Source organism: Euphorbia lathyris, chromosome 2, assembly GCF_963576675.1.
Source record: "Euphorbia lathyris chromosome 2, ddEupLath1.1, whole genome shotgun sequence".
NCBI classification, from domain to species: domain Eukaryota; kingdom Viridiplantae; phylum Streptophyta; class Magnoliopsida; order Malpighiales; family Euphorbiaceae; genus Euphorbia; species Euphorbia lathyris.
This window is the reverse complement of record NC_088911.1, coordinates 31,772,648-31,798,550: the sequence shown is the minus strand read 5'-3', so window position 1 is coordinate 31,798,550 and position 25,903 is coordinate 31,772,648. Positions and strand designations below refer to the sequence as shown.

Sequence of the window (25,903 nt, the reverse complement as noted above, 5' to 3'; positions counted from 1 at the left end):
TTAGAATAGTCAAGCCAAAATGCAAAGCCCATCCTTTCCGCCTATTAACATAATATTTTATGTTATCTTTTTTAGTATTTATAGACATATACTAGGGGAGGGGGGGGTCAAAAATCACCAGATTTGCAGTCATTAGAATCAAATTGAGTATTTTCTTCCTTTGATTGTTCTTCATTCAATTTTGCATATTTCTTTTTGAAGATGAGTGAGTAGTTCACTCTACAAGCTGAAGCTAGCCTTGAGCTGGCGGCTATAAGTTATTTTCTTCCTTTTCATGAATGAAAACATATTTGATGGTTGCTTAATGGATTATTAATGCATTATAGGAATAGCTAGCCTATATTTTGGTTGAATAAGCTCTATTTAGGAGATGGAGACACTATTAGCAACTTGTGATTATGACTAGTGACATGAATAATTGCATGATACGTGTTTTTAACAACTACAAATCTTAATGCTTGAAAATTGGTAGACATAAGGAGACTTACTTATTTGTTTCTAAAGAATGTTGGGAATAAGAGACGCCTCACTCAATTCAATCCATTAGAAGAGACCCTAGACTTACGACCTCAATTTCATTCATTGGGAGATATATGCATGTTCAGCGTCTATTCTCGTTGTGATTTATGCATGTTATTTGTTATTTATAAGTAAATCTATCAACTTGTCTACCGTTTGTTACTATAATCTCACATTCATCTATTTTAATTTAATTTACTTTTATACACAAATAGATCTCACATTTCAATTATAAAGGAAGTTACTTTCTAAGGAATTTGACTATTTTGGGCCAATTAGTGTCTATAGTAGACCGTTCTATCATTGTGAAGATGATAATATACTTATTATTTTATTATTTTTACCTAGTGTACTTGCTAGAGTCATCACAGTTTAGGACAACAAGCTTTTAAGGCTATATTCGTATATTTATAATTAGGGCTATTTTCATATATTTATAAATTCCATTTGAATAATAATAAAATATTTTATTTTAAGAAATTGTAGACACATGTGTAAGTTTTTTCTTCAAAAAATAGATATTCTCATTAAAATTGTCTAACTTGATCTATGTGCCAAAATAAAAAGAAAAGAGCATCTGTTTTTTTATCCGTTGTACTTCTTTTAATATGTAAAAATGTTTTAAAATATAAAAGTTTAACTAAATTTATAAACTTTTAAAATATCAAAACATTTTTATAAACTTTAAAACTATTTTGATACTTTATCGCTATATAAAGAAACTACAATATTTATTTCTGCAGTTCTCTCAAAACTAATTATGTAACTTCCCTAAATTATTTGTTAATGAGGCCTAATATCTATTCCTTCAATAATAAGTCCACCTTAAAGTTTATGGACTAATCTTAAAAAATAAATGATAACTTAAAACCATGAAAGTTCAAGGGTTTAATTATGAGTTTAGCCAAAAAAAATTATTATGATTTTTTTTTTTGACAATAAGCTTACATTGATAGTTTTTTTTTTTTTGAAAAAGCTTAAATTGATAATTAAATCTTCATAATACCTTTTATTATATTAGTAATTATTTTTTATATAAAATGATATTCTAATAATTTCCTCTTAAATAAAAACATTGAACTTTAATTGTGTGATAGCTATAAATGTTTTAATTATATTTATATTCGTAGTAATGTTCATGAATGGTTACTAAGAAGTTTTTTGTTTTTATGAATGAATAATCTTGTATTAAAACTTAGCAACAATGCAAGATCAAATAAAATTAGGAAAGTCATCGAAATAGGCTTGAGATTGGGTAAATCATCCACATTATTACTCAGTAGGATCTGAAGTCTCCATCAATGAGGACCCATCGAACCATTATTCACCATTCAAGACAGTTAGCTGTCGAGATTTTATACACCTTCAAAGGTAAACCCGAATACTTCCATATCTCGAGAATCAGTCCTCGACCCGACCTCAGATTAGGAGGAGAAATCATAATCCTCAAATCGGTAATTGCATTTCTCTAGTAAGTGGTTTATCGCTATTCTTCATACATATCTCAGTTAAGTGTTTAAGCTTTAGTTGGTGAGGATTTGGAGAAGTAGAGGAAATATTATTAAGTTTGAAGGCTTACACAAGGGTAATAGCGTCGTCTCACACCACCAGCGCGCTAGGAGGGAGGTGAAGCAAACAACCACTAAGGCATGTGTTACTAAAAAGATTTTAATCTTTGGACATTAAAAACATAGAAACAATTGGAATTTTTTTTTAAAGATTGGAAGGAAAACAGATTTTTGCACATCCATATCTCATAAAGGTACTGCATATTAGACTAGGTTGCACAAAAATTATTTTTGCATTAATTCAAAACCCATGCCATAAATAAAGGCCTATCGAGCGTCTTACAAAGTTCCACAGCTTTTAATGACCAAATTAGTAAATTGTGAATTTTTTTTTTTGAATACGTTATTAACTTCATCTGTATTTGAAATTATTAAAAAAAATATTTTTTACAGTTTGAATTAAGGTTTTTACAATTTTCTACAATCATATTACATATCTCAAACTGCTTTGAAATAGTAGAAAAATACAAATTTCGAATGCACGAGAAATGAATAATAGTCTGTTAACCGAATTTTATGTTCAAAATTACTTTTTTTGGTCATCAAGAGCTTAATAAGACAAAAAATAAATGATCAAGCACTTAATGTATCTAAATAAAAGATCAAAGGCTTAATGAACCAAAAAATGAAAGTTCAGGGGACCTGATGAAATGCTTTTTACCTTACTTAAACTTAAAATATTATGAAAATTTCCCATGGGTTAAGCACAAAATATTTAGAAGATGAGACATTTTTTTAGCACCTCAAGCAACTGAAGATCAATCCTATGCGGCAAAATAAAATATAAAGTAAAGGTTATTATAAAATTCTCCATTCTCCATTATATTAATGTGATCTATCTATATACTTAAAGCAGCTTACATTCAAGCTGATGTGTTATTTCTATAGAATTTTAGATTATCTTTTTATATATTTATTTCTCTGGTTTAAATGGAATTTACCTTGTATACTCAACTGCTTCTCTCCACTCTCTCAATCTTCGCCCACGTCTAATCTTCCTCAACTATAACTAGGTTTGTTTTCATCTTAACTCTGATTTTCTTAATTTTCTGTAAGTGTTTTCTTGATTGGATTTGTTTATCTCAGAAGACCATTCAAGTTGTTTGTTTATAGTCCGTCAAGATTTTAATTCACTTCCCATATGTTCCATTTAATTACTGTCAAGTGCTCCTTATTTTTCTGGGTTCAGTCTATTGCACTTTTGGTCAATATTCACTGAAATTTCTCTTAGTGATATGCAGTTTCGTAACTCAGATTTTCTAAAAAAACAAGTTCTCTAATTCAGATTATGCAGGTTGTGATACAGAAAATATTAGAAAGATTCAAATGGTTTTCCCTCTCCCTCAGCATTTGCAAAATTACAATTGCAAAATAACAATTGAACTCTATTATGACTCACATTTTCTTTCGTGGTCTAACTTTCTCCTCTCTTTGTATTCTCTATGTGTGCAGGTGATATTAAAGAGATGTGGTGATTCTCCCAATTGGTAAGCCATTATAATATGTGATACCTCATTTGCTATTTTAGGTTTCATAATGGATTCTTTGTTGTTGCATCATTTTTCAGAGGTGATTTCTAATTCATCACGGAAGGACTAAACAGAATTGATGAATCTAATGTTGAAATATTGTAACAAGTTAACAGATCTACTGCTTAATTTATAGCGATATCTAATTTCGTTGGGTTGAATTGATTTCGGCAAACATGATATAATTACATGGATTAAGCGATAGTTTTACATCAGCCGAAGAATTCCTCTTATTCAAACTTCCTAAATTGTTCCCTAATTCAGGCTATTGTATGTTTTAGAATGTTCTGATTATTTAATTTAACACCAGTTAGTATATTACTTAACTTTCTTTGGTTTTGTACAATTGGTTGAGTGTTTTCTGATTGCAGTTTACTTTTGATAATGGAGCGTAATCATGTTATATGATGTTATTGTAATGTCAAGAGTCTACTTTTAGATTTCTTATAAACCTTGATATTTGATATGTGGTGAAGTCTATTGCATTTTATAAGCTTACGAAGAGAACTTTTCTTACTTAAATTAGTGCCTTTTATTGGTAAAATACAATGTACCTATATAATACCTTCTTAACATTATTAACATATTTATATTTTGTTATTTTTATGTCCTTTTTCATATGTTTCTTCACAACCCAATCAAGCTTCAAATATAGAAGAATTGAATTTTAGCTCTTAAGATGATGATTCTGATTCTTGACTATAAGGAGTATGCAAAAGAAGTCAAGTACTGGAATTTCTTCCTATGTCTTATGAGATTGTTATCAAAGAGGCAAAGTTAGAGGTTTTGGGAAGTGGTTGAGACTCCATGCGGTTCTTTCTACCTTGACTACTCGATTTTTCATTCCCAGTGAATTTGAATTATAACCACCAATTGAAGCATTTGCATGATCGACTTACTACCGGGCATTGCTCCTAAGATTTCGTCAAGGTTAGTTTTTTGTTTTGATTATTATTTTCATTTCTCCATTTGATTGTGTAGTTCTCATCATTTCTCAAGTTGCTTTTCTTTTCAAGGTCTTGAGATTTTACTCATTTATTTTGTTTAACATTTATTGATGTCGTCATTAGTCTCACTTATGAACAATGGATGACAATTTAAATAATTAGATTATTTTTTTTTATTAAAGGTTGGTTAATGAGAAAGCAATTAAATTTATGTATATGAATTAGTTTAAGAATTTTGTTACAAGTGTTTTTATTCTATCGGTTATTAGATTGTTTAATCGTATGATTTTGTATTTTGTCACTCATAAACTCAACTTGGATATCAAATACGACCTTTCTAAATTAATTCTCTCTATCTATGTATATTTATAGATATAGATGTATTATGTATTTCATGGCAAACCAAATTTAATTTAAATCATTATAGCATAATGATATTTTCCACAACATAGCATTATAGCCTTATATCATATCCACATCATCTGCAAGCATGATGTACATTATACATCTACTATATCTATAAAGTTTTAATAGATATGATGCCAATTACAAAAGTTCAAACAGATATCAAGTTATAAATTGATTTTTATAAATTTAAATCTCTCATCTTATAAAATTTGGAAAATTGGCACAAAAATAATGGGCTTCGTATCTTTTTAGATTTTTTTCCACCTAAAGGTGTGAAATGGACCTACACAGTCCGATTTTTTTTAATTGTTAAGTTTTGTTCATAAATTGGAATTTTTCCTTTACTTAAAATTGTCTATTGTTTTATTTCAATATAAATTATAATCCATTACAAAGTCCGTGCAGGTGTTCACACTAGTTTTAAATAAAAAATAAAAAATAATATTACCCTCAAATTATCCAAATTAATTCAACTATTAAATAAGGACTTGATTTTTTAAAAGGAAAAAAATTGTGGATTAGGATGGAGATTTTATTGGGAGGAATATGTCTTTTTAATACCTATTAAAACATTGACACATATTCCTCACAGTAGTATTTAGAATAGACAAAAAAGCATCATCGTTCCTTATCTTTTATTTTTTTTAAGTTCATTAAGCCATTAATTTTTTATTTAGATACATTAAATCTCTGGGTTTTTTTTTATCACATTATGCCCATAGTAACAAAAAAAAAATCAGTCATAAAATTAGATTAACTGAGTATTATTTATTTTACATGTCTTCAAATTTTGTATTTTTCAGAATTTGAAAATAATTTTTGATATTTGTAATATATCTATAGAAAAATTATAAAATTCTTAATTCGAACGGTAAAAAACATAACTAATGAAATGAATAATAACGTTTTAACTGAATTAGATGTTCACAACTAATTAATTTCATAAATAGAGACTTAATGAGGCAAAAAATAAATAATTATAAATTTAATGTGTCCAAATAAAAAATTAAAGGATTAATGAACCAAAACATAAAAGATCAAAGGTCTAAAGATGCTCTTTATCTTTATATTCCAATGAGTCCTTTATTCCTAATAAAATCCCATTAGAATATGCTATATAGAACACAAGTGATTGGCTCATTTTTTCAATAAAAGTCATATATGTCTAAAATAGTACTTAGGGGCTCGTTAGGCATTGCTGAGTGAAAAGTGTTATTGGGAAAACGATACTAAAAAAAAGTAGATATAATACACAATACAACTTCTAAAAGTCAAAAAATAAAAAATATACATATTAGGTTATATTGAAAGTAAGGGTTATTTTTGTCCAAAAAAATTTAATATACTTTCTCCAAAAGCTAGAAATTATTGTTTTTCGTGAAAGCAACTTTCCCAACTTTTAAGGAAAGAAATTATGTATTTACCAAACGCTACTTTTAAGTTGCAATTGTAAAGCTGAGAAAACAATTTTAGATTCTAGAAAAACAATGCCAAATATGTCTTTAGTTGTTAGTTTTATATGTCACGTCGATATTCAATTGAATTTATAAGTATATAAATTAACCAAAAAATTATTGAAATCAAATATAAAATTTACTAATTTTATTTAAAAAATGATTTTTAATAACTTTGTATTTGTTAACATAATCGCCAAAATTAAAGATCACTAGAATGATAAATTAGAAATCTTTGATTTCAATTTATAGTAACAAGGGATTAAATGTTAAAATTGGAAATCATTCTTCTTTTCTATCTTGAAATGAATAATAAATGAATAGAACCCAATAAAATCTAATATACGATTGCTCCATTAAGTTTTCATGAAGCTAAATATGTTTGTACTTAATACCTTAATTTTTTCTACTTTTCTTCGATTTCCACTCCTCGAGCAAACATGCTACTCCCTCCTTTAGCGTTGCCTTTTTGTTCTCTTTTGAATTCCAAATTTCTTTTATGATATATCTTCCACTAGGGTTGTACTCATTAATTTCTTTCAAAGTTTTCAGCACGGCATCATACACTTCATCGCCAAATTCATTCTTCAGTTCTTTTAATTTTTCATCATCATCATCAAGTATCTCCTGCATAGATAAAATTAATTCCATAGATAAAATTAATTCCAAAAGTTTGAAGAGAATCAGTATTAATCAAAAGAGAATAAGTGCAAGTCATGAGGAAGAAGAATACAAGACATTCTTCAAGTGAAGGTCACAAACATCAAGGAGAATTAGAAGTAAGTGTGTGGTACCTGATCAATTTGGTGTTTGAAGTTGACTAGTAGATAGAGGTGTTCAATAGTCGGTTCGGTTTAAAAATCGAACCGAACCAAAATAACCGAAAACTGAATAATCAATAAAATAGAAGCCAAACCTAACTGAATAAAAATAACAAAATGATTGAATAATTTGGTTCGGTTCAGTTCATCGGTTTCACCATATTCTTTTACTAAACTAAAATAAATTATAGATAAAAAAATTAATTAATTTAATTTCAATAAGAAGCCTAAAATAATTATATAAATCATGTTATTTTGATTTCAAAATTCATAGTGACTAGAATACGTTAGATTTGAATAGAACATTGAAAACATAATTATAAAAATATAGGTAGAGGGTATTGTTACTTTTTTTGACAAAATAAGTATTTTTTTTAGAATTACTATTTAGAAATTAACATTACACTTGCAGAGAATATTAGAATAATATGTTATAAATCATGTTACTTATATTTATGTGAAAACTTAAAAATTGAAAAGTTTTTTTACACAATAAAATTGGCTAATTGAAAAATTAAAAACTTAGAAAACTATTAGTCATCATGTTATAATTGTAAATCTATTTAGAGTTTATTTTGATTAGTTTGGTTAATTCGATAATTTTGTTATAAAAACCGAACCGGTCGAAATTAACGAAATATTATATATATTATAACCGAAACCAAATTAAATATACTGAATAACCGAACCGAAAAACCAAATTTCATCGGTTTGATCGGTTATTTCGGTCCAATTTGGTTTTTGAACACCACCTACTAGTAGAATCAATTTAATCTAAAATTTTAAGTATCAATGTGATCTTTTAACTTAACATTAGAGTTACAGTCAAAAGTAACACATGCTAATATATTAATATATGTCACTTACTCATGTTGACACTGACACGTGTTACTTTTAGATTAATTTAATTTCAAATGTCAAGTTAAAGGACTAAATTGATGTTCGAATTTGATTTTAGACTAATTTAATTTCAAATATCAAATTAAAAGACTAAATCGATGTCCGAATTTGATTTTAGACTAATTTAATTTCAAATGAAAAATAAAAGACTAAATTGATGTTCGAGTTTGATTTTAGATTAAATTAATCTTAATAGCCAACTTAAAAACCAAATTGATCTTTATATTGCTTAAATAAAATTAAAATAGAGACTATGTTTACTTTGTTTTTAATAAAGTAAATATTACTTTGTTTGTTTTCACCATTAGATGATGGAGTGTAAAATTAGTCCAATGATAAAAACAAACAAAAATAATACGAGAGAGAAACCGACAATAAAAGTATTATTTCATTCAAATACAAATGGAACCTAATAGAATAATATCAATAAAACAATAAATTTAGTGCATCAAAATTCAAAATATGGAATAATTAAGTGGGATGAGGTCAAAATCTTTAGTCAAGTAGGGTGATATTTTTAATTTCAGTATAATTTTTAAGATTTAATTATTATATATAAATATATATATATATATATGTAATTTGTGTAATAGAACTGCTGCATCTCTCATTTATATCACATTATCCAATCATTATATATATAAATGCAAAAAAAAAAAACATAATGATTGTTTTGTTTGAATTTTTTTTAAATAATGTCAGGTTTTATTAACTTAAATCAAATGAATATTGTTAAAAAATTATGGTAGACATGCCCACTCATTCCGAACAGATACAAATAATTGACTGCTTTTGTTAGAGTATAAGCAGCCGAATTCGCTAAACGCTTAATAAAGGAGATAGAGCACAACTTTATATCTCGTAACAAATAAATATAATAAAAAATAATGTTAACTAAATACGAATGATCTTTTAAACCTATTTGAACTTGTGGACCTTAGTTACAAACTTTAGCTACGGTAGCAACAAAATCATCTAAAGTATAAGTATAACCTTCCTTTAAGTTCAAAAACCTTATGAATGTGAAATTCTACAAAGTCAACCAAGATAATAATAAGTCTACATGTAAAGAATATGAGAATTTAATTACCTCAGAGCGTCCATCCTTTTCAATGATCTTAAATGGGTACCAGTTAGGGTCTCGCAGATACTCATCCCACAATGAACACAACTCTGCTGCTTTTATTTCAGCATGTTCAGGAGAAAATTTTCTCTTTGCTGCAGCAAGGAATGGTCTATTATCAAGCTCGCCCATTTTCTTCACAACAATAGCATCACGAGTATTTCCACAGCTATTTTCACTCAAATACTATGGAGGAAAAAAATTATACTTAGCAAAATAGCAGAGAGAGTACATATAATAGAAGATGGTATCCACTTTTAGTTCATTTTTAAACATAAGCGTGATTCATTTACTCTTTAAATTTAACATGTGATTTAATTTATACAAATCGAATAAGGAAGGTTGTAAAAAACGTTAGAGACTAGTCGGGCGGACAAGACCCTCGAAGATTAATCGGAGATTAATCAAATTTGTATTTTTGTATTGTTTATTTGTTAATCAACAAATTGTTATATAAATTTAATTAAAATATATATTATACTATTTAAAAATAATAATATAAAATTATTTAATATAGAAATATATATATATATATATATATCTTTTAAAATTAGAAAACATTAACATTTCAATAATAATAAGAATTATAATAAAAAAAATTCATAATAAAAGATTTTTTTTGTTTATGGTTGCCTAGGCAGCGTTAAGTCGGCCTAGGCAGAGTCAAGCGGCTAAAAATCGTTTAGGGACCATATAAACGTCTAAAATAACTAATTGAAGAAAGTCGAAACCGAAATTGTTGACTTTAAGTGTCTAGGTGATCTAGACGGTCTTGGTTTTGAAGACCGCGCATAAGTAAATGTTAATAAAACATCCTTAGACATATGATAAAAGATAGTTCTAGCACTTACACTTATTAATTCTTTATGCGCATCTTGCAACTGGTCATTATCCATCCGGTGCTTCACCATAAGAGTTTGATTAAGAGAGACTAGCTCATCCAATTGTTCTTCTTTTTCCTTCAAAACATTCTCTATTTGATCCATCCTTTTCTTCATCTCTTCTTCTTGTTCTTGCATGTGCTTCGTTACTTCTAATTCCCCTTTCAGTCCTTCAATCTCCAGCTCCAATTTTTGTCTAGCATCAAGATTCTTCTGCAGTTCAAGAATTTTCTGGCGGAGTTGCTCTTTTTCTCTCTACCAATATCAGTTGGATAGGAAAAGAATTAGAAACGTTGTTTTAACCGTGAATATTTTGCATTTCTTTTCATCCTCTTGTTCAAAGAAATGAATGAAAAAAAAATCACCTCTTGTCGTTCTGCCAACATCCACAGTTCCTCACTTGCCTCTTTCTGCGCCGCAATTGCCTTCTTATTCTAAAAGAATGAAGAGGTGATCTTAGCACATTTTACTATTGAAATTAGAACAGATTATTTCCATTACAACAACCACTGCAAAGCCCTATTCTTGTGTTACAGCCCACAAACTATATATTTTAGCAAACTCCAATGATAAAACTGAAATTAACTTATTTTAGCAAACTATATATTCAAGATATTAAAAAAATTAACTTATTTAACACATTTGACTATTTGTCAAATATTCGACGAGAATCAACAGTTCGCAAAACATATGAAGGAACCAAAACAGATGCATCATACGAAAAAAGTCATGTCAAAGAATATTTTACCTCTTCCTTTTGATAATGAAGATTTCTCATCACATTGTTGTTTTGAATTTCTTTATCTTCCACTTGTCTTTCACGCCTCTCCAAATCTTTTCTTTCAGCTTCCAGTTTTTGTATTCTCTCCTCGTGGTTTAAATAAATCGTTGCACGCTGAAAATGTGCATCCAGTTGCATCCGTCCAATTTCTACATTCAACATAAGCAAATAACAATCATAATTAGCTGCAGTTTGTATTACTTAAATCATGTATGATTCAAATTAATTCCATTTAAATATAACACTTGTCCCTTACAAGATTTGGGGAGAAAAGAACAAGAAGAAATTGAGAGGGAAAGACAGGAACTTTTATAGCCTATTAAATTTAAAAAAAAAAAAAAGGATCTTGCCTTCATCATGCTTTCTGAACATTGAATCAATTTCTTCTATTAGATTGTTCAAAGATGCATCGGCTTCCTCATCTTTTACTTTCATTTTTGCAAGACTCTCAGTCTTCATTTGCAAGCTATTGCTTAAATTGATCATAAGATTTGAATCCTTTTGTCTGTCCTCAGCTTCTTTACCATCGGCAGTTTTTAAATTACCATTTTTTCTCAGATAACCACCAAGAATAGTTTGTGAATTGTAGTCATCATCACTTGCAACCCATCCATATAATCTCTCCCCTCGATTGTTTGATAGGGGGTTAAAGTAGTCCTCCTTTCCACAATGATTGACTTTAAATTCCTTATCAAACATTATTGCACTGCTGAAGCCATCCCATTCTGTCTTAAACTCAACTATAGCGAATCCTGAATGACCTGCGTGGCTCCATAAGGGATGAACCTTAACTGGATCAAATCCCTTTGCTGTCAATTCATTCTTAAGCTTTGAACCACTCTCCCCAACCCAACGTCCACCTTGAAATTGTCTTTGAACATTGGCAACTATTCCCATCCAAGGCCAAACAAACGATCTTTTTGATTCACTCCCAGTTGAAGAATTCGGAATGTCGGGATGCAAGGGCTGGCTTTGACTATTATCATCACTCTGCTTTTCCTTTCCTTTTCCTGAAGAACGAGACATTTTTTTACCTGAAATACAAACATCAAAATCGAAAGACAACGTTAAGGTGCTTGGAAGGAGAAAGGAAAGGGACGGGACAATGAGCACAAACATGAAGCTTCATCTGCATCTGAACATATAAGTAATTTTGATAATCAATTGATAATAGTTCATAAAAAAGAAGCATAAAGAAGAATCAGTGCAAGGTAGGTCCTTGATAAGAAAACCATAGATCACATCAATGACGAGAAACTAAACCATAAATTAAGTGTCATAAGCTGTTATATGCAGAGTTTTATTTTCAAGGCATTTTCTATGAGTTGAAACATTAAAAACAATTTGTTATGTAAGTGGAAAACACCTATGTATAATATTATTTATTAATTTTATGATTGGTAATTTGAAATATTATATTATTTTTATATATTGACTCAAATATAAAATGTAATATTATGTATTTTCAACTAAAATTATATAATTAAATATATAACAATATAATATTTTAATTTGAAAAATAATAAATTTATTATTTTTTATATAATATTTTATTTTATACGATATTCGTAATTTATATACCATTAAAATAAACAAATATATATATATATAGGGGAGGGATCAAGTGAGAACCCTTCCCTAGGTGAGAACCACCCAAAACTACGTAGTTTTGAGTAGAAAAATAAAATAAAAAACACTGCTACCTAGGGGATTCTCGAACCTGAGTCTCGACATCCACACTCCATATTACTTACCACTGAGCCAATTGCTTTTTTTGTTTATAATATCGCGCGCTGCTTAATATACCACGGTCCTTTTAGCTTCCATTGTTTAGTATTTGACGCATGCACTTATTAATATCGATTAAATATGCATAATAATGAATTATTAATAGAAAAAAAAAAGAAATGTACATAATAATGAATTATTAATAGAAAAAAAATCCAAGAATATGCTCTAATTTCTTATTTATTTAATTCCTTTATATTTTTGTAATTTATGTTATATAAGAAAATATATTTTTTAAAACATACGTTATAACATATATTTTAACTTTTAAAACACGAACTATGAAGTTTAGAACGTACGACATATTTTTTAGAACATACGTTATGTTTTTTAGAACACGTGTTATGTTTTTTCGAACATGAATTATAAATTATATTATAGAACAAATGAAAAAACGATCCAGATATCTACTGATTTTTTTAGAACATTATAAAAAAAAGAAATGTGCATAATAATGAATTATTAATAGAAAAAAATTCAAGAACATGCTCCAATTTCTTATTTATTTAATTCCTTTATATTTTGTAATTTATGTTATATAAGAAAATATATTTTTTTAAATATACGTTATAACATATAATTTAACTCTTTTTTTTGAAACAACATATATTTTAAATTTTAAATCACGAACTATGAAGTTTAGAACATACGACATATTTTTTAGAACATACGTTATGTTTTTTAGAACATGTGTTATGTTTTTTCGAACATGAGTTATAAATTATATTTTTGGAACAAATGAAAAAACGATCCAAATATCTACTGATTTTTTTAGAACATTATACTTAATTTTTGGAACACAAACTACAAACTTTAGAACATACGTTATGTTTTTTAGAACATACATTATGTATTTTAGAACATGTGTTATGTTTTTTCGAACATGAGTTATAAATTATATTTTTGGAACAAATGAAAAAACAATCCAGATATCTACTGATTTTTTTAGAACATTATACTTAATTTTTGGAGCACAAACTATAAACTTTAGAACATACGTTATGTTTTTTAGAACATACGTTATGTTATTTAGAATATGAGTTATAAATTATATTATAGAACAAATGCAAAAATGGTCCATATATTTACTGTTTTTTAAAACATTATACTTAATTTTTAGAACACAAATTATAAAGCTAAAAACACATGTAACAATATTTAGAACATCGTCCTTAACATTTTAAAACATAAATTACAAAAAATATGGAGGAATTAAATAAATAAGAAATTAGAGCATGTTCTTGAATTTTTTTCTATTAATAATTTATTATTATGCACGTTTCTTTTTTTCTATTAATAATTCATTATAATGCACATTTAATCGATATTAATAAGTGCATGCGTTAAATATTAAACAATAGAAGCTAGATAAATTAAATAAATAAGAAATTAGAGCATGTTCTTAAATTTTTTTTCTATTAATAATTCATTATTATGCACATTTCTTTTTTTATTAATAATTTATTATTATGCATATTTAATCGATATTAATAAGTGCATGCATCAAAATTAAACAATAGAAGCTAAAAGGGCAATGGTATATTAATCAGTGCGCGACATAAATTACAAGAAAAGCAATTGGCTTATTGGTAACTTGTGTGGAGTGTAAACATAGAATCCCAGGTTTGACTCCCCCAAGCAGCAGCATTTTTTATTTTATTTTTCTACCCAAAACTACGTAGTTTTGGGTGGTTCTCACCTAGGAAAGGGTTCTCACAAGAGAACTCTCCTATATATATATATATATATATATATATATTATCTATAATATATTAAAAAATGTTTTAGAAAAAGTATAAACACAATGAAAATTTTACCTATCTACCATAAATTAGTTAGTGTTTTATGATGTTCGACAAATCAATATATTAAAAAAAACCCAATACTTTAGTTACTATTTTTTACTAAACCAATTAATGTTGAATTGAGTGGTAAAAGAACTGAAATCACTTAAACTAGAGATTTCGAGTTCAAGTCCTAATATACGTAAAAAAATTAATTGGAAGAAGATCCATCTAAAGGTGTATGATAAATCTTAAATCAAGCAATCATATAAATTATAAAAAATATTTTTTACTAAAATAGAATGTACTAAATTTATTTAGTAATTATTTCATAAATTTTAATTTTACTGATTAGGTTACAAAAAATAATAATATTATTAATAATAATTTAACTGGTCTTAGCACTTTTTTTTTTGCTGTGATGTCATATTAAGAAAAAATGAATTATATAAAAAATAAATATATTTTCCTAAAGACCATAAACCTATTTTAGTATTTTATCCATTATATTTAGAATAAAAGATTTGCATTTCAAGATTCACTCATCTTAGAGACTTTTTACTGAGATATTGTATTAAGAAAAAATTAATTATATAAAAATAATAATATTTTCCTAAAAATCATAGGCGTATTTTAGTATTTTATCCATTATATTTAGAATACAATATTTGTATTTCAAGATTCAAATGACTTTTTGTTGAGATGTCATATTAAGAAAAAATCAATTATATAAAAAATAAGTAATTATTTTTACTCTTTAGTTTTAATTAATTTTCATTATTTCTACATTTATATGGTAATTATAAATTTACCATTTAAACTGAAACGGTTTTATGAGAAAATCAAAAACTATGATCTCTGTATTGATTCTCTCTATCCCTTCACTTTCTTTATGGCTTTGATTATCTCCCACAAATCTAAAGATTAGAGTTCTATATATTTTCCACATTTTAAATTCTTTCTCTTCTTGGCTTACGGTTCCTGTTTGGCAAATAGCTGTTAGTTAATTATCTTTTTAGTTAGTTGATTTGACTAGCTGATTGTATAACTTGTTTGGTAAAACTCAGCTAGCTGATTGATAATAGTTATTTGTATAAAATGACAAATAAAGACATGATAAAACCTTATAATTTGTTCTTACTTGATTAAGAGATTCAGATCTATTTAGAAGCGGTTTTCATTGATAAACTACTTAATAGAATTTTGTTCAAAAATTTAGAGAATTCAAACTTTGATATCTCCAACTGAAGAAATCTGATAAAAATAGAAAAACAAAAATGTGTCAAAAATTATAAGAAATCCTTATGTTTCTGAAAGTAATTATTCGATTTTTTTTCTTATATAGTAGTTATTTTGTACTCAATTGTGATGTTGCTTTGTTTTTGTAAAACAATAGTTGTTATAGTTCCATTTTTAGAGATAAAAATTTCATTTCTACCGTTACTCAGGTTCCACACCTCTCGCTACCCTATCGATGTCTTCTTTTTTATTTTATTTTGTTTGTCAAAATGATTTTGTCATTTGGAAGTATAATTTGTTTTATCTAATTTATATATTTCCCTTTACCAAGATCCATTAATCGTTATTTCATATAAAATGGATTGAACGTGTGTACCTTTTTTTGAAGAACAATCTACGGTTGCAAACGAAATATCCACGTAGAAATCAACCGTTTTATCACGAGCACAACTAAACAAAAGAAACGGTTAGTAGTCAACCAATGTAACAATCAAGTGTAGATTGTCTCTAACGGTATCCACACAATCTAAAAAGAGAATGAACTAGAGAGGTAATTGTTCGAGTGAGACTGAAGGAGAATTTCTAGCCCTTCAGAATATTGGTTTACAAAAACATGTAGTATAAGGTGTATTTATATTCCTTTTTGCAAGTTGTTAACTCCTTACAATTAATATAGTTTAATTATCATCAATACTCCATTAATTTTTCATTTAACTCTGCATCAATCCTGCATTTAATTTGTCATCAACTCTTCTCTTAGAAAGAATAGCGTTTATCAAAATTTCTATTAATTTTCATTATTCCTCTTTAATTAAACGTTTTTTTGGTACTAAGTGTGGTTATAATTAACTAAAATTAATTTATGAACTTAATACTTCATTAAGAAAAATAAAATTTTTAACTAATGGGAAAAAACATTTTCACTCCCTTCTTTATAAGCCCAGTGGCGAATCCAGGATTTGAGGAGGGGGGGCAAAACTCTATGTAAATTTTTTTTTGACAAAATAGCATTAATTGAAAAAAATATACTTTATTACATAATTTCTATTCGATACAAAATTTCTTAAAATAAAAAAAAACTTCTAATGCTAAGTAGATCGACAATTACGAGGTGGCGATTGACATCTACGATCTGTCATAGCTTGAAAACAATATGCTGCCTCTACCTATACTGCTTCTTTTTAGGGTTAAGGTGCAAAAATACCCCTAACATCTAAAATGGTGCAATTTTACCCCTAATGTTTGTAGCCAAGAGCAATTTTACCCCTAACGTTGATAAATTGGATCAATTTCAGACACTATTATAAAATACAGTCATTTTTTCCTTATTTTGCACCAATTGCATATCAATTTGTTCTAAAAAAAGGATATAATGTTTTTTATAATTTAATAATAAAATTGGAGATTAATATTTATAAATTCGGTGAATTTTTTTAATTTTTTTTGTCTAATTCGTACAAAAGACAGTATATTTTCAATATTTTTTTCTTATTTTTTTCACATCCCAACATATGTTTGTGAATTGTTACTGATAAAATAACGCATGTGTGAAGTGTAGATGACAAGACTCATGACCGAGAGGACAGTTTGATGAATTATTTCTCAAATTGATCCAATTTATCAACGTTAGGGGTAAAATTGATGTTGGCTTCCAACATTGGGGATAAAATTGCACCATTTTAGACGTGGATTAAACTTTTATTTGGGGTAATTTTTTTTAAAAATTACCCCATTGGACCTGGTTAGAAATTTTTTTTCTAGAAGAGGCTGTTTTCCAACCCGGGTTACTTTTTTTTATATCTTTTTGAATTTTTTTACCTATTACGGTGCCATTACGGCGCCATTGGCACCGTAATAGGCTAGTGGACAGGAAAATGGTTTCCTGTCCACAAGTGAACAAATATTAAAAAAAAAATTTATTATTATTTATAAAAATAAAAATAAAATTTTTAAAACAATTATAAAAGAAAGAAATTAATTTATCATTTTCTAAAAATAAAATTATATATTATAATTATATTATTGAATTTTTATTTTATAAAATTTTTATTTTATAAAATTTTTATTTTATAAAATTTTGATTAAATTTAAATTTAATTTGAAAACGTTAAGATTAAATTTGTACAATTTCATACGTTAGGACTACACTTGAAACGTTACGGTTAAATATTTAGTGCATTACTAACAAAAAAAAAATATTTAGTATATTAATAACAGAGTAAAATATTTTAGATATTTTCAAAGCAATTGTGATTAATTTATATGTAACAAGCTTAGTTTTTTTGAAACTGTCTACAATATAGTTTTTTGAAACTGTCTAAAATATAGTTACGAAAAAAATGTATGAAACTGATTCAAATTTTTGACAAACTGTTTTAGAATGTCTGACGTGGCTAAATAACAGTCAAACAAATTTTTTCCAAATTTTCGGTAGCATATGATTAAAATTGATCTTCCTTGGAAGCGGTAATGTTAAATTTGCACAATTTCATACGGTATGATTAAATTTGCACCTCACTTGAAACGTATACGTAAAATATTTATCACATTACTAACAAAAAAAAACATTTAGCGCATTAATAACACAATAAAATATCTAGTACATTAATAACACTATTATAATATTTATTTTATTTTTATAAAAAGATAAATTAATTTCTTTTTTTATAATTAATTTATAAATTTTATTTTTATTTTTATAAAATAATAATAATTTTTTTTTAATATTTGTTGGGGCAGTGGCGTGAAGCCACTGCCCCACTTGTGGACAGGAATCCATTTTCCTGTCCACTAGCCCATTACATCACCATTGGCACCATAATGGGTAAAAAAAATTCAAAAAATATAAAAAAGGTATGCCTGGTTGGGAAACAGCCCCTTCTAGGGAAAAATTTCCCAACCAGGTCCAATGGGGTAATTTTTTATAAAAATTACCCCAAATAAGAGTTTAATCCTTTAGACGTTAGGGGGTAAAATTTCTCATGACCCAAGGCGTTAGGGATATTTTTGCACCTTAACCCTTCTTTTTATATCAAAAACTCACACGGCAAGACGACATCGTTTTGTGAGGAACCAAAGTTTTGGACTAATTTTTATTATTATTATTGGGGGAGGGGGGGTGCCAAATGCCCCCTTTGACCTCCTATATCCGCCTCTGTATATGCCTATATCTTGACTTCCATCATAATCTCTGATTTATAATCAACCTCCAAAACAGTTAATTATATCTCCACATTTTCTCTTTCTTAATCACATATCTATTAGCTTCAAAATTCATCATTTTATCGTTTCCTCAATTTCTTATACTCCTAAGAATACAAACTCATCAGACCATTTTAAAGTCTAATATCCTTATTTCATATATAATAAAGTCTCAAATATCAATTTCCATTCATACTTAATGTCATGAATTTAACCTATAATACAAATTATCAAATACTTCCTTCATTTATAGACACCTAAGTATACTATTTGATACTAAGTATACTACAAGCCATCAAATGTAATAATATTAGAGTGTAATAACTAAATTAAGGACACGGACGTGACAATATCTTATTTTATACTGTGTCATTAAAAAATATATATATATATATATATATAGAGAGAGAGAGAGAGAGATGAGAGATCAGGTGTGACACATCTCTTATGGTGTGACAAGCCTTATTGTGTGACAATGACCAATTTTGTAATTAACTAAAAGGAGGTGGCAAATTTGTAAATAAAAGGAAAGAGAAAATTGTTTTATATTTTTTTTAAATGCATTTTTCCGACTTTTCCAACCTCGTTTTTCAAAAAATTTTATACCGTTGGACTCGTCTTAATTAAATGGTCATTTTAAGATCCATGAAGCTCAAGTAAAAAAAATTTCGGTGAACGGAATCCGGGTGGACGTTTTTCGGCAAGCAAAAAAGTGTCCAGAAAATTCTCAAAAACATTCAGAACATGTCAAACATTATTCTAAGAAACTTTAATTCTTGGGTCCAAGCGAGATTTCTTACGGTTTAGTCCCAATAAATTGTTTTTCTTAATTTTATCTATTTTACATGCTTCAACAATTTGTTGGGTAAAAATTGTAAGGAATCTCGCTTTGAGCCAAGAATTAAAGTTTCTTAAAATAATATTTTACATGTTTTGGAATTTTTTGATAATTTTATGAACACGTTTTTTGTCCTACTTACGTTGTTCTAAATCAATGTATCATTTGTTCCAACATAATACTTATATTGTTCCAACAGAAAATTGTTTTATTTCTTTTCTTTAAAATACATTTTTCTGACATTTCTAACCTCTTTTTTCGAAAAATTTTATACTATTAGACTCGTCTAAATTAGACAGTCATTTTAAGATCCCTAAAGCTCAAGTAAAAAAATTTCCGATGAACGGAATCCGAGTAGGCGTTTTCTGGCAAGAAAAAAGTGCCCAGAAAATTATAAAAAAAATCCAAAAAAATGTAAAACATTATTCTAAGAAACTTTAATTCATGGGTCGAAGCGGGATTTCTTACGGTTTAGTCCTAATAAAACTTGTTCCTTAATTTTATCCATTTTACATGCTTCAACAATTTATTGGGTCAAAACTGTAAGGAATTTCGCTTTAAGGGCAAGAATTAAAGTTTCTTAAAATGATGTTTTACATGTTTTCGAATTTTTTGATAATTTTCTGGGCACGTTTTTTGTCCTACTTACATTGTTCCAAATCAGTGTACCATTTGTTCCAACATAATACTTGCATTGTTCCAACAGAAAAATATTTTATTTCTTTTCTTTAAAATACATTTTTCCGACATTTCTAACCTTGTTTTTCGAAAATTTTTATACTATTAGACTCGTCTAAATTAGACGGTCATTTTAAGATCCTTGAAGCTCAAGTAAAAAAAAATTCCGGTGAACGGAATCCGGGTGGGCGTTTTCTGGCGAGAAACAAAGTACCCATAAAATTCTCAAAAAATTCCAGAAAAAGTAAAACATTATTCTAAGAAACTTTAATTCTTGGGTCGAAGCGGGATTTCTTACAGTATAGTCCCAACAAATTGTTGAAGCATGTAAAGTGGATAAAATTAAGGAAAAAGTTTTATTGGGACTAAACCGTAAGAAATCTTATTTCAACCCAAGAATTAAAGTTTCTTAAAATAATGTTTTACATTTGTTGGAATTTTTTGAGAATTTTCTGGGCACTTTTTTTCTCACCAGAAAACGCCCACCCGGATTCCGTTCACCGGAAATTTTTTTACTTGAGCTTCATGGATCTTAAAATGACCGTCTAATTTAGACGAGTCTAATAGTATAAAAAATTTCGAAAAACGATGTTAGAGATGTCGGGAAAATGTATTTTAAAGAAAAGAAATAAAACAATTTTCTCTATCCTCTCTTTCATTTTATTTACCAATTTGCCACCTTGCCCTTTTTAATTATCATCAAAACTACGTAGTTTTGTTATGTCATACAATAAGCTCATTGTCACAACTTAAGCCCTTGTCACGCTGGATCTCACCCTATATATATATATATATATATATATATATATATATATATATATATATATATATATATATATATATATATATATATATATTATCTATAATATATTAAAAAATGTTTTAGAAAAAGTATAAACACAATGAAAATTTTACCTATCTACCATAAATTAGTTAGTGTTTTATGATGTTCGACAAATCAATATATTAAAAAAAAACCAATACTTTAGTTACTATTTTTTACTAAACCAATTAATGTTGAATTGAGTGGTAAAAGAACTCAAATCACTTAAACTAGAGATTTCGAGTTCAAGTCCTAATATACGTAAAAAAAATTAATTGGAAGAAGATTCATCTAAAGGTGTATGATAAATCTTAAATCAAGCAATCATATAAATTATAAAAAATATTTTTTACTAAAATAGAATGTACTAAATTTATTTAGTAATTATTTCATAAATTTTAATTTTACTGATTAGGTTACAAAAAAAAATATTATTAATAAGAATTTAACTTATGTTTCATTTAATCGATTATTAATTAATAAATTAGAAACTCAATAATGCATATATAAATATTAACATAAAATATATATTAAAAATATTTATCCAACTCGGGAACCGGTACCGAAAGGGAGTGTAATGACTTGTCAAGTCCTCGACTTAATGGTAAAAGGTAGTTCATTTCAAAGTAAAGCTAGTTTTGGTGGAGTGGATGAGACATGCCATGGTCCATTGACCCCGGGGGGTGGATTCACTAGTTCTCTATTAATGTTGCCCCATAGACCAGACATTGACCTTAACACTAGCGAATAATTGTTGACTCAAGTCTCCTATCGGCCTTGTTAGGAAGATATACACTCTATGTTCCTATCATAAATTATCACCTCATGAGGAGGAGCTTGGGGTTCAGGAAGTGTACCAAGAAAGACATTGATATGTGGAGAAAAGAGGGGGATCATCGGGAAGTTCGGGATCAGTGGGCTCCAAACCATGGTGGACTTATGGGAGATCCCGAAACAATGTGCACCCTTTATAAGCTTATAGTACAATACTTGGGCAATGTTAGTGAACCTCAACAAGTTGTTGATGGTCGGAAGTGGTTCCATTGAGCTTAAGGTTGGCAATGGAGTTCTTGGGCGTGTGGAGCGGAAAACACGTGTAGGGAAGCGCATTATTTCTTATCCTATGCTAGAATTGGGGTCTAAATCTTTTCAAAAGGGGGAGAATGATGCGAGCATCTCCTCAAAGAATCCAAGCCAAGGGTGATGGGGTCTTACATCGTGTAACATCAGCCACACATCGTGTCAGAGGGCCACACGGCATGTGGATGGATTGCTGAAGCTTCAGACACTTTTGTGCAAATTCACACGGCGTGTGACTTTCCTCACACGTCGTGTGACCTGTTTGGAAATACCATCGAAGACGGTCTTGTGACCGCACGAGTTGCTTGAGTTTTTCAGCTACACAGCGTGTCAGACATACCACTCGCCGTGTTGGATTGCTTCATTGCCAATGAGACAAATCTGTCATAATCTTGCTTCATTCCATTTACTATTTTGCCACTCTGTAATTAGTGTTTTTCCATCAAGGTTTATTTACTACTTTGCCATTTATCCTTTCTACCTCACTTTATCATTATTTAGTTAGTTATGAGTTGTAACCATAGTGAGAGCTTTCTTGTCTTTTATCTTTACTTTAAAGGAGGTATTTAAACCCTAAAATTTGTAAGAATATTATCTTTTCATCAATTAAATACAAATTCTCTTTGAAAGCAAAGTTTATTATACCTCTATTTAGGATTAACTCCTAATTTAACTAGTAAAGAAATTCTTTCATTGGTTTAAGATCAAAGTCAACCTTACCGTCTTTTATCATTATCATTCAACAATAGTGGTTGAAGGTCGTGAGATAGTCATAATCCCCATCAAAATTGATATCATCAGGCAGCAAGTAGTGATTCAAGTTGTGTGGCATAAATGTTGTGACATCATCATTTCCAAATTAAAAAATGTTGCTATTTTCAGAGCTTGCTGCAACTTTAACATTGTCTCCATATTCAAAACATTGTATCATGTTGGGCTCGGGTTCAAGGTTCGGACTCAAGCTCAGGTACAGGTGTGGGTGCGGGTGCGGGTGCGGGTGCGGGTGCTGTCTTAGAATGAACACGAAAGCAATCATTAAATCCTCGGATTAATCTCTTAGTAGGGACAATTAAAAAAAATATCCCCATAGGCCTGGTTGGGAAATATTCCCCTAGAATGGGCTATTCCCAACCATGGTAAAGAAAAAATAAATTTTTTTAATATAGTTTTACCCATTATGGCGCCATAATGGGTATGTTGACAGAAATCCCACAAAAGGATTCCTGTCAACACGACACTGCCCAAAATTTATATTATAAATTTTAAACTTTTTTTATATAATAATTTTCTTAAAATTAATATAATAAAATTTATTATATTATAAAAATAAAATTATAACTGTAACGTTAGGGTTAAATTTGTATAATTTCATACGTTAGAACTAAATCTGCACTTTATTTGAAACGTTACGGTTAAATATTTGGTGCATTACTAACGTATGAATTGTGTAAATTTAATCATAACGTTTCAAGAGAAATGCAGATTCAGCCCTAACGTATGAAATTGTATAAATTTAACCATAACGTTTTAAGCGAAGTGCAGATTTAGTCCTAACATATGAAATTGTGCAAATTTAACCGTAACGTTTTCAAGTAAAATCAATTTTAACCACGCGCAACCGAAAATTTGAATAGACCTGTTTGACTGTTATTTATCTACATCGAACCTTCTAAACTAGTTTGTCGATAAATTGAAGCAGTCTAAAATATTTTACTGTGTTATATAGTTACAAAAAAAAATGAAACTGCTTCAATTTATCGACAAACTGATTTAGAAGGTCCGATGTAGCTAAATAACAGTCAAACTAGTCTTTTCAAATTTTCGGTAGCACGTGGTTAAAATTGATTTTGATTAGAAACATTAGGGTTAAATTTGCACAATTTCATATGTTATAGCTAAATCTGTAATTCGCTTAAAACGTTAGGGTTAAATTTATACAATTTTATACGTTAACGCTAAATCTGCACTTCCTCTGAGATGTTAGGATTAAATTTATACAATTTCATACGTTAGTAATACACTAAATATTTAACCGTAAAGTTTCAAATGAAATACACTAAATCCTCCATATTCAGAATGGTTGAGTTGACAACTGCATTTTAAGGATCTCAATTTGTTAATCAAACACCATATTTTGTTCAGTGCAAGTTACTTATATTAATTAGTACATCTCAGCTCATTATATATTATGATCTATGGGCAACATGGAAAGTTTTTTTATATAAGCGTTCGTAGGGCTGTGCATTATGCGGTTTGAAACCGCAAAACCGAACCGAACCGACACTATTCAGTTTTTCAGGTCGGTTTTATTATTACACGGTTCGGATTTGGTGTGTTATTTTGGTGAATATCGGTTTTCGGTTCGGTTCGGTTTCTAATAAAAACTGAAATAACCGAACCGCACCGATTAGTTGCTACTATGTGGTTTTATACATGTATGGTTGGAAAAAAAATTCTAATCCTTCCTAAATTTATACACACCACCTATCTAATGATAACACAACCTCCTAATTTTTGAATTTATGATTCTAAAAAAAAAAACATTTAATATAACCATTAAACTCTAATTTAACATCTATTTACCTTAACTTTGAATTTAATATAACCATTAAATTCTAATCTAATACCTATTTACCTTAAAAAAACATTTAATATAACCATTAAATTATGTTCTTACTTTTTTTTTTGGTAGGAAGGGAAAGGAAAACAAAACAAAACAAAAAACCTAACCCGGGATCAGTCTAGGAAGGCTGACTCCAACCCTATCCTCAAGAAGAGTAGACAAAAGAAAAGAAGGAGGAACAGAAAGGGTAGAAACACTTAACATCCCCCCATGCCCAGCAGCAGCCAAGCGATCCGCCACGCGGTTTTGCTCCCTGTAAATATGGGAGAAACTAAGAACTTCAAAGGCAGGACGGAGCCTCAAAATAGCTTTGATAAGATTCCGGCTGCTCATGCAAAGGGCCTGGCAATCAGAGATCCTGTTGATAGCCACCAAATTATCAGATTCCACCAAAAGCCTCTTAATACCCATGCGAGTGGCCAGTTTAATTCCTGACAGAATACCCCAGAGCTCTGCAGAAAAGGACGAGCCCATCCCCAAGTTGTGAGTAAACCCAGCCAGCCAAGCGCCACTAGCATCCCGAAGAACTCCTCCAGCAGCAATTCTACCATCACTAAGGCAGGAGCCATCCGTATTTATGCCAGCTAACCATTTGTCCCGAAATAGTATCGTACAAAGCAAAAGTGGATGCCAAAACCCGAACATTAGAAATTGAGGCTTTGAAAAACAACAATATGTCATCTGCGTACAATAGGTGTGTGGGCATCATGTAGGTCCTTGAGTAATTTGCAGGTTGCAGCTTCCTATGATCCACCAACTAGGTTAACAATCTACTTAGAAAATCTTCAGCTACCCTGAACAAAATTGGTGAAAGCGGCTCTCCCTACCGCACTCCTCGAGAGCACGAAAAATAACCTTGAACTCCCTTACCCGTCATAATAGAGATTCTAGCAGATGAAAGAATATTAAGAATCCATA

At 28.8% G+C, this 25,903-nt stretch overlaps 1 protein-coding gene across 1 annotated transcript; it reads right to left on the bottom strand.

The window, feature by feature from the left end:
• Positions 1 to 6,821: 6,821 nt before the first annotated feature.
• Positions 6,822 to 25,666, bottom strand: LOC136216804 (factor of DNA methylation 4-like). The gene is made up of 8 exons (XM_066003361.1): positions 25,188 to 25,666; positions 16,119 to 16,192; positions 11,282 to 11,965; positions 10,899 to 11,080; positions 10,516 to 10,584; positions 10,121 to 10,405; positions 9,237 to 9,455; positions 6,822 to 7,052 (listed from the first exon to the last, which is right to left on the bottom strand). Exons 1-8 carry the CDS (start codon positions 25,664 to 25,666, stop codon positions 6,822 to 6,824), a joined length of 2,223 nt encoding a protein of 740 aa, XP_065859433.1.
• Positions 25,667 to 25,903: the final 237 nt, after the last annotated feature.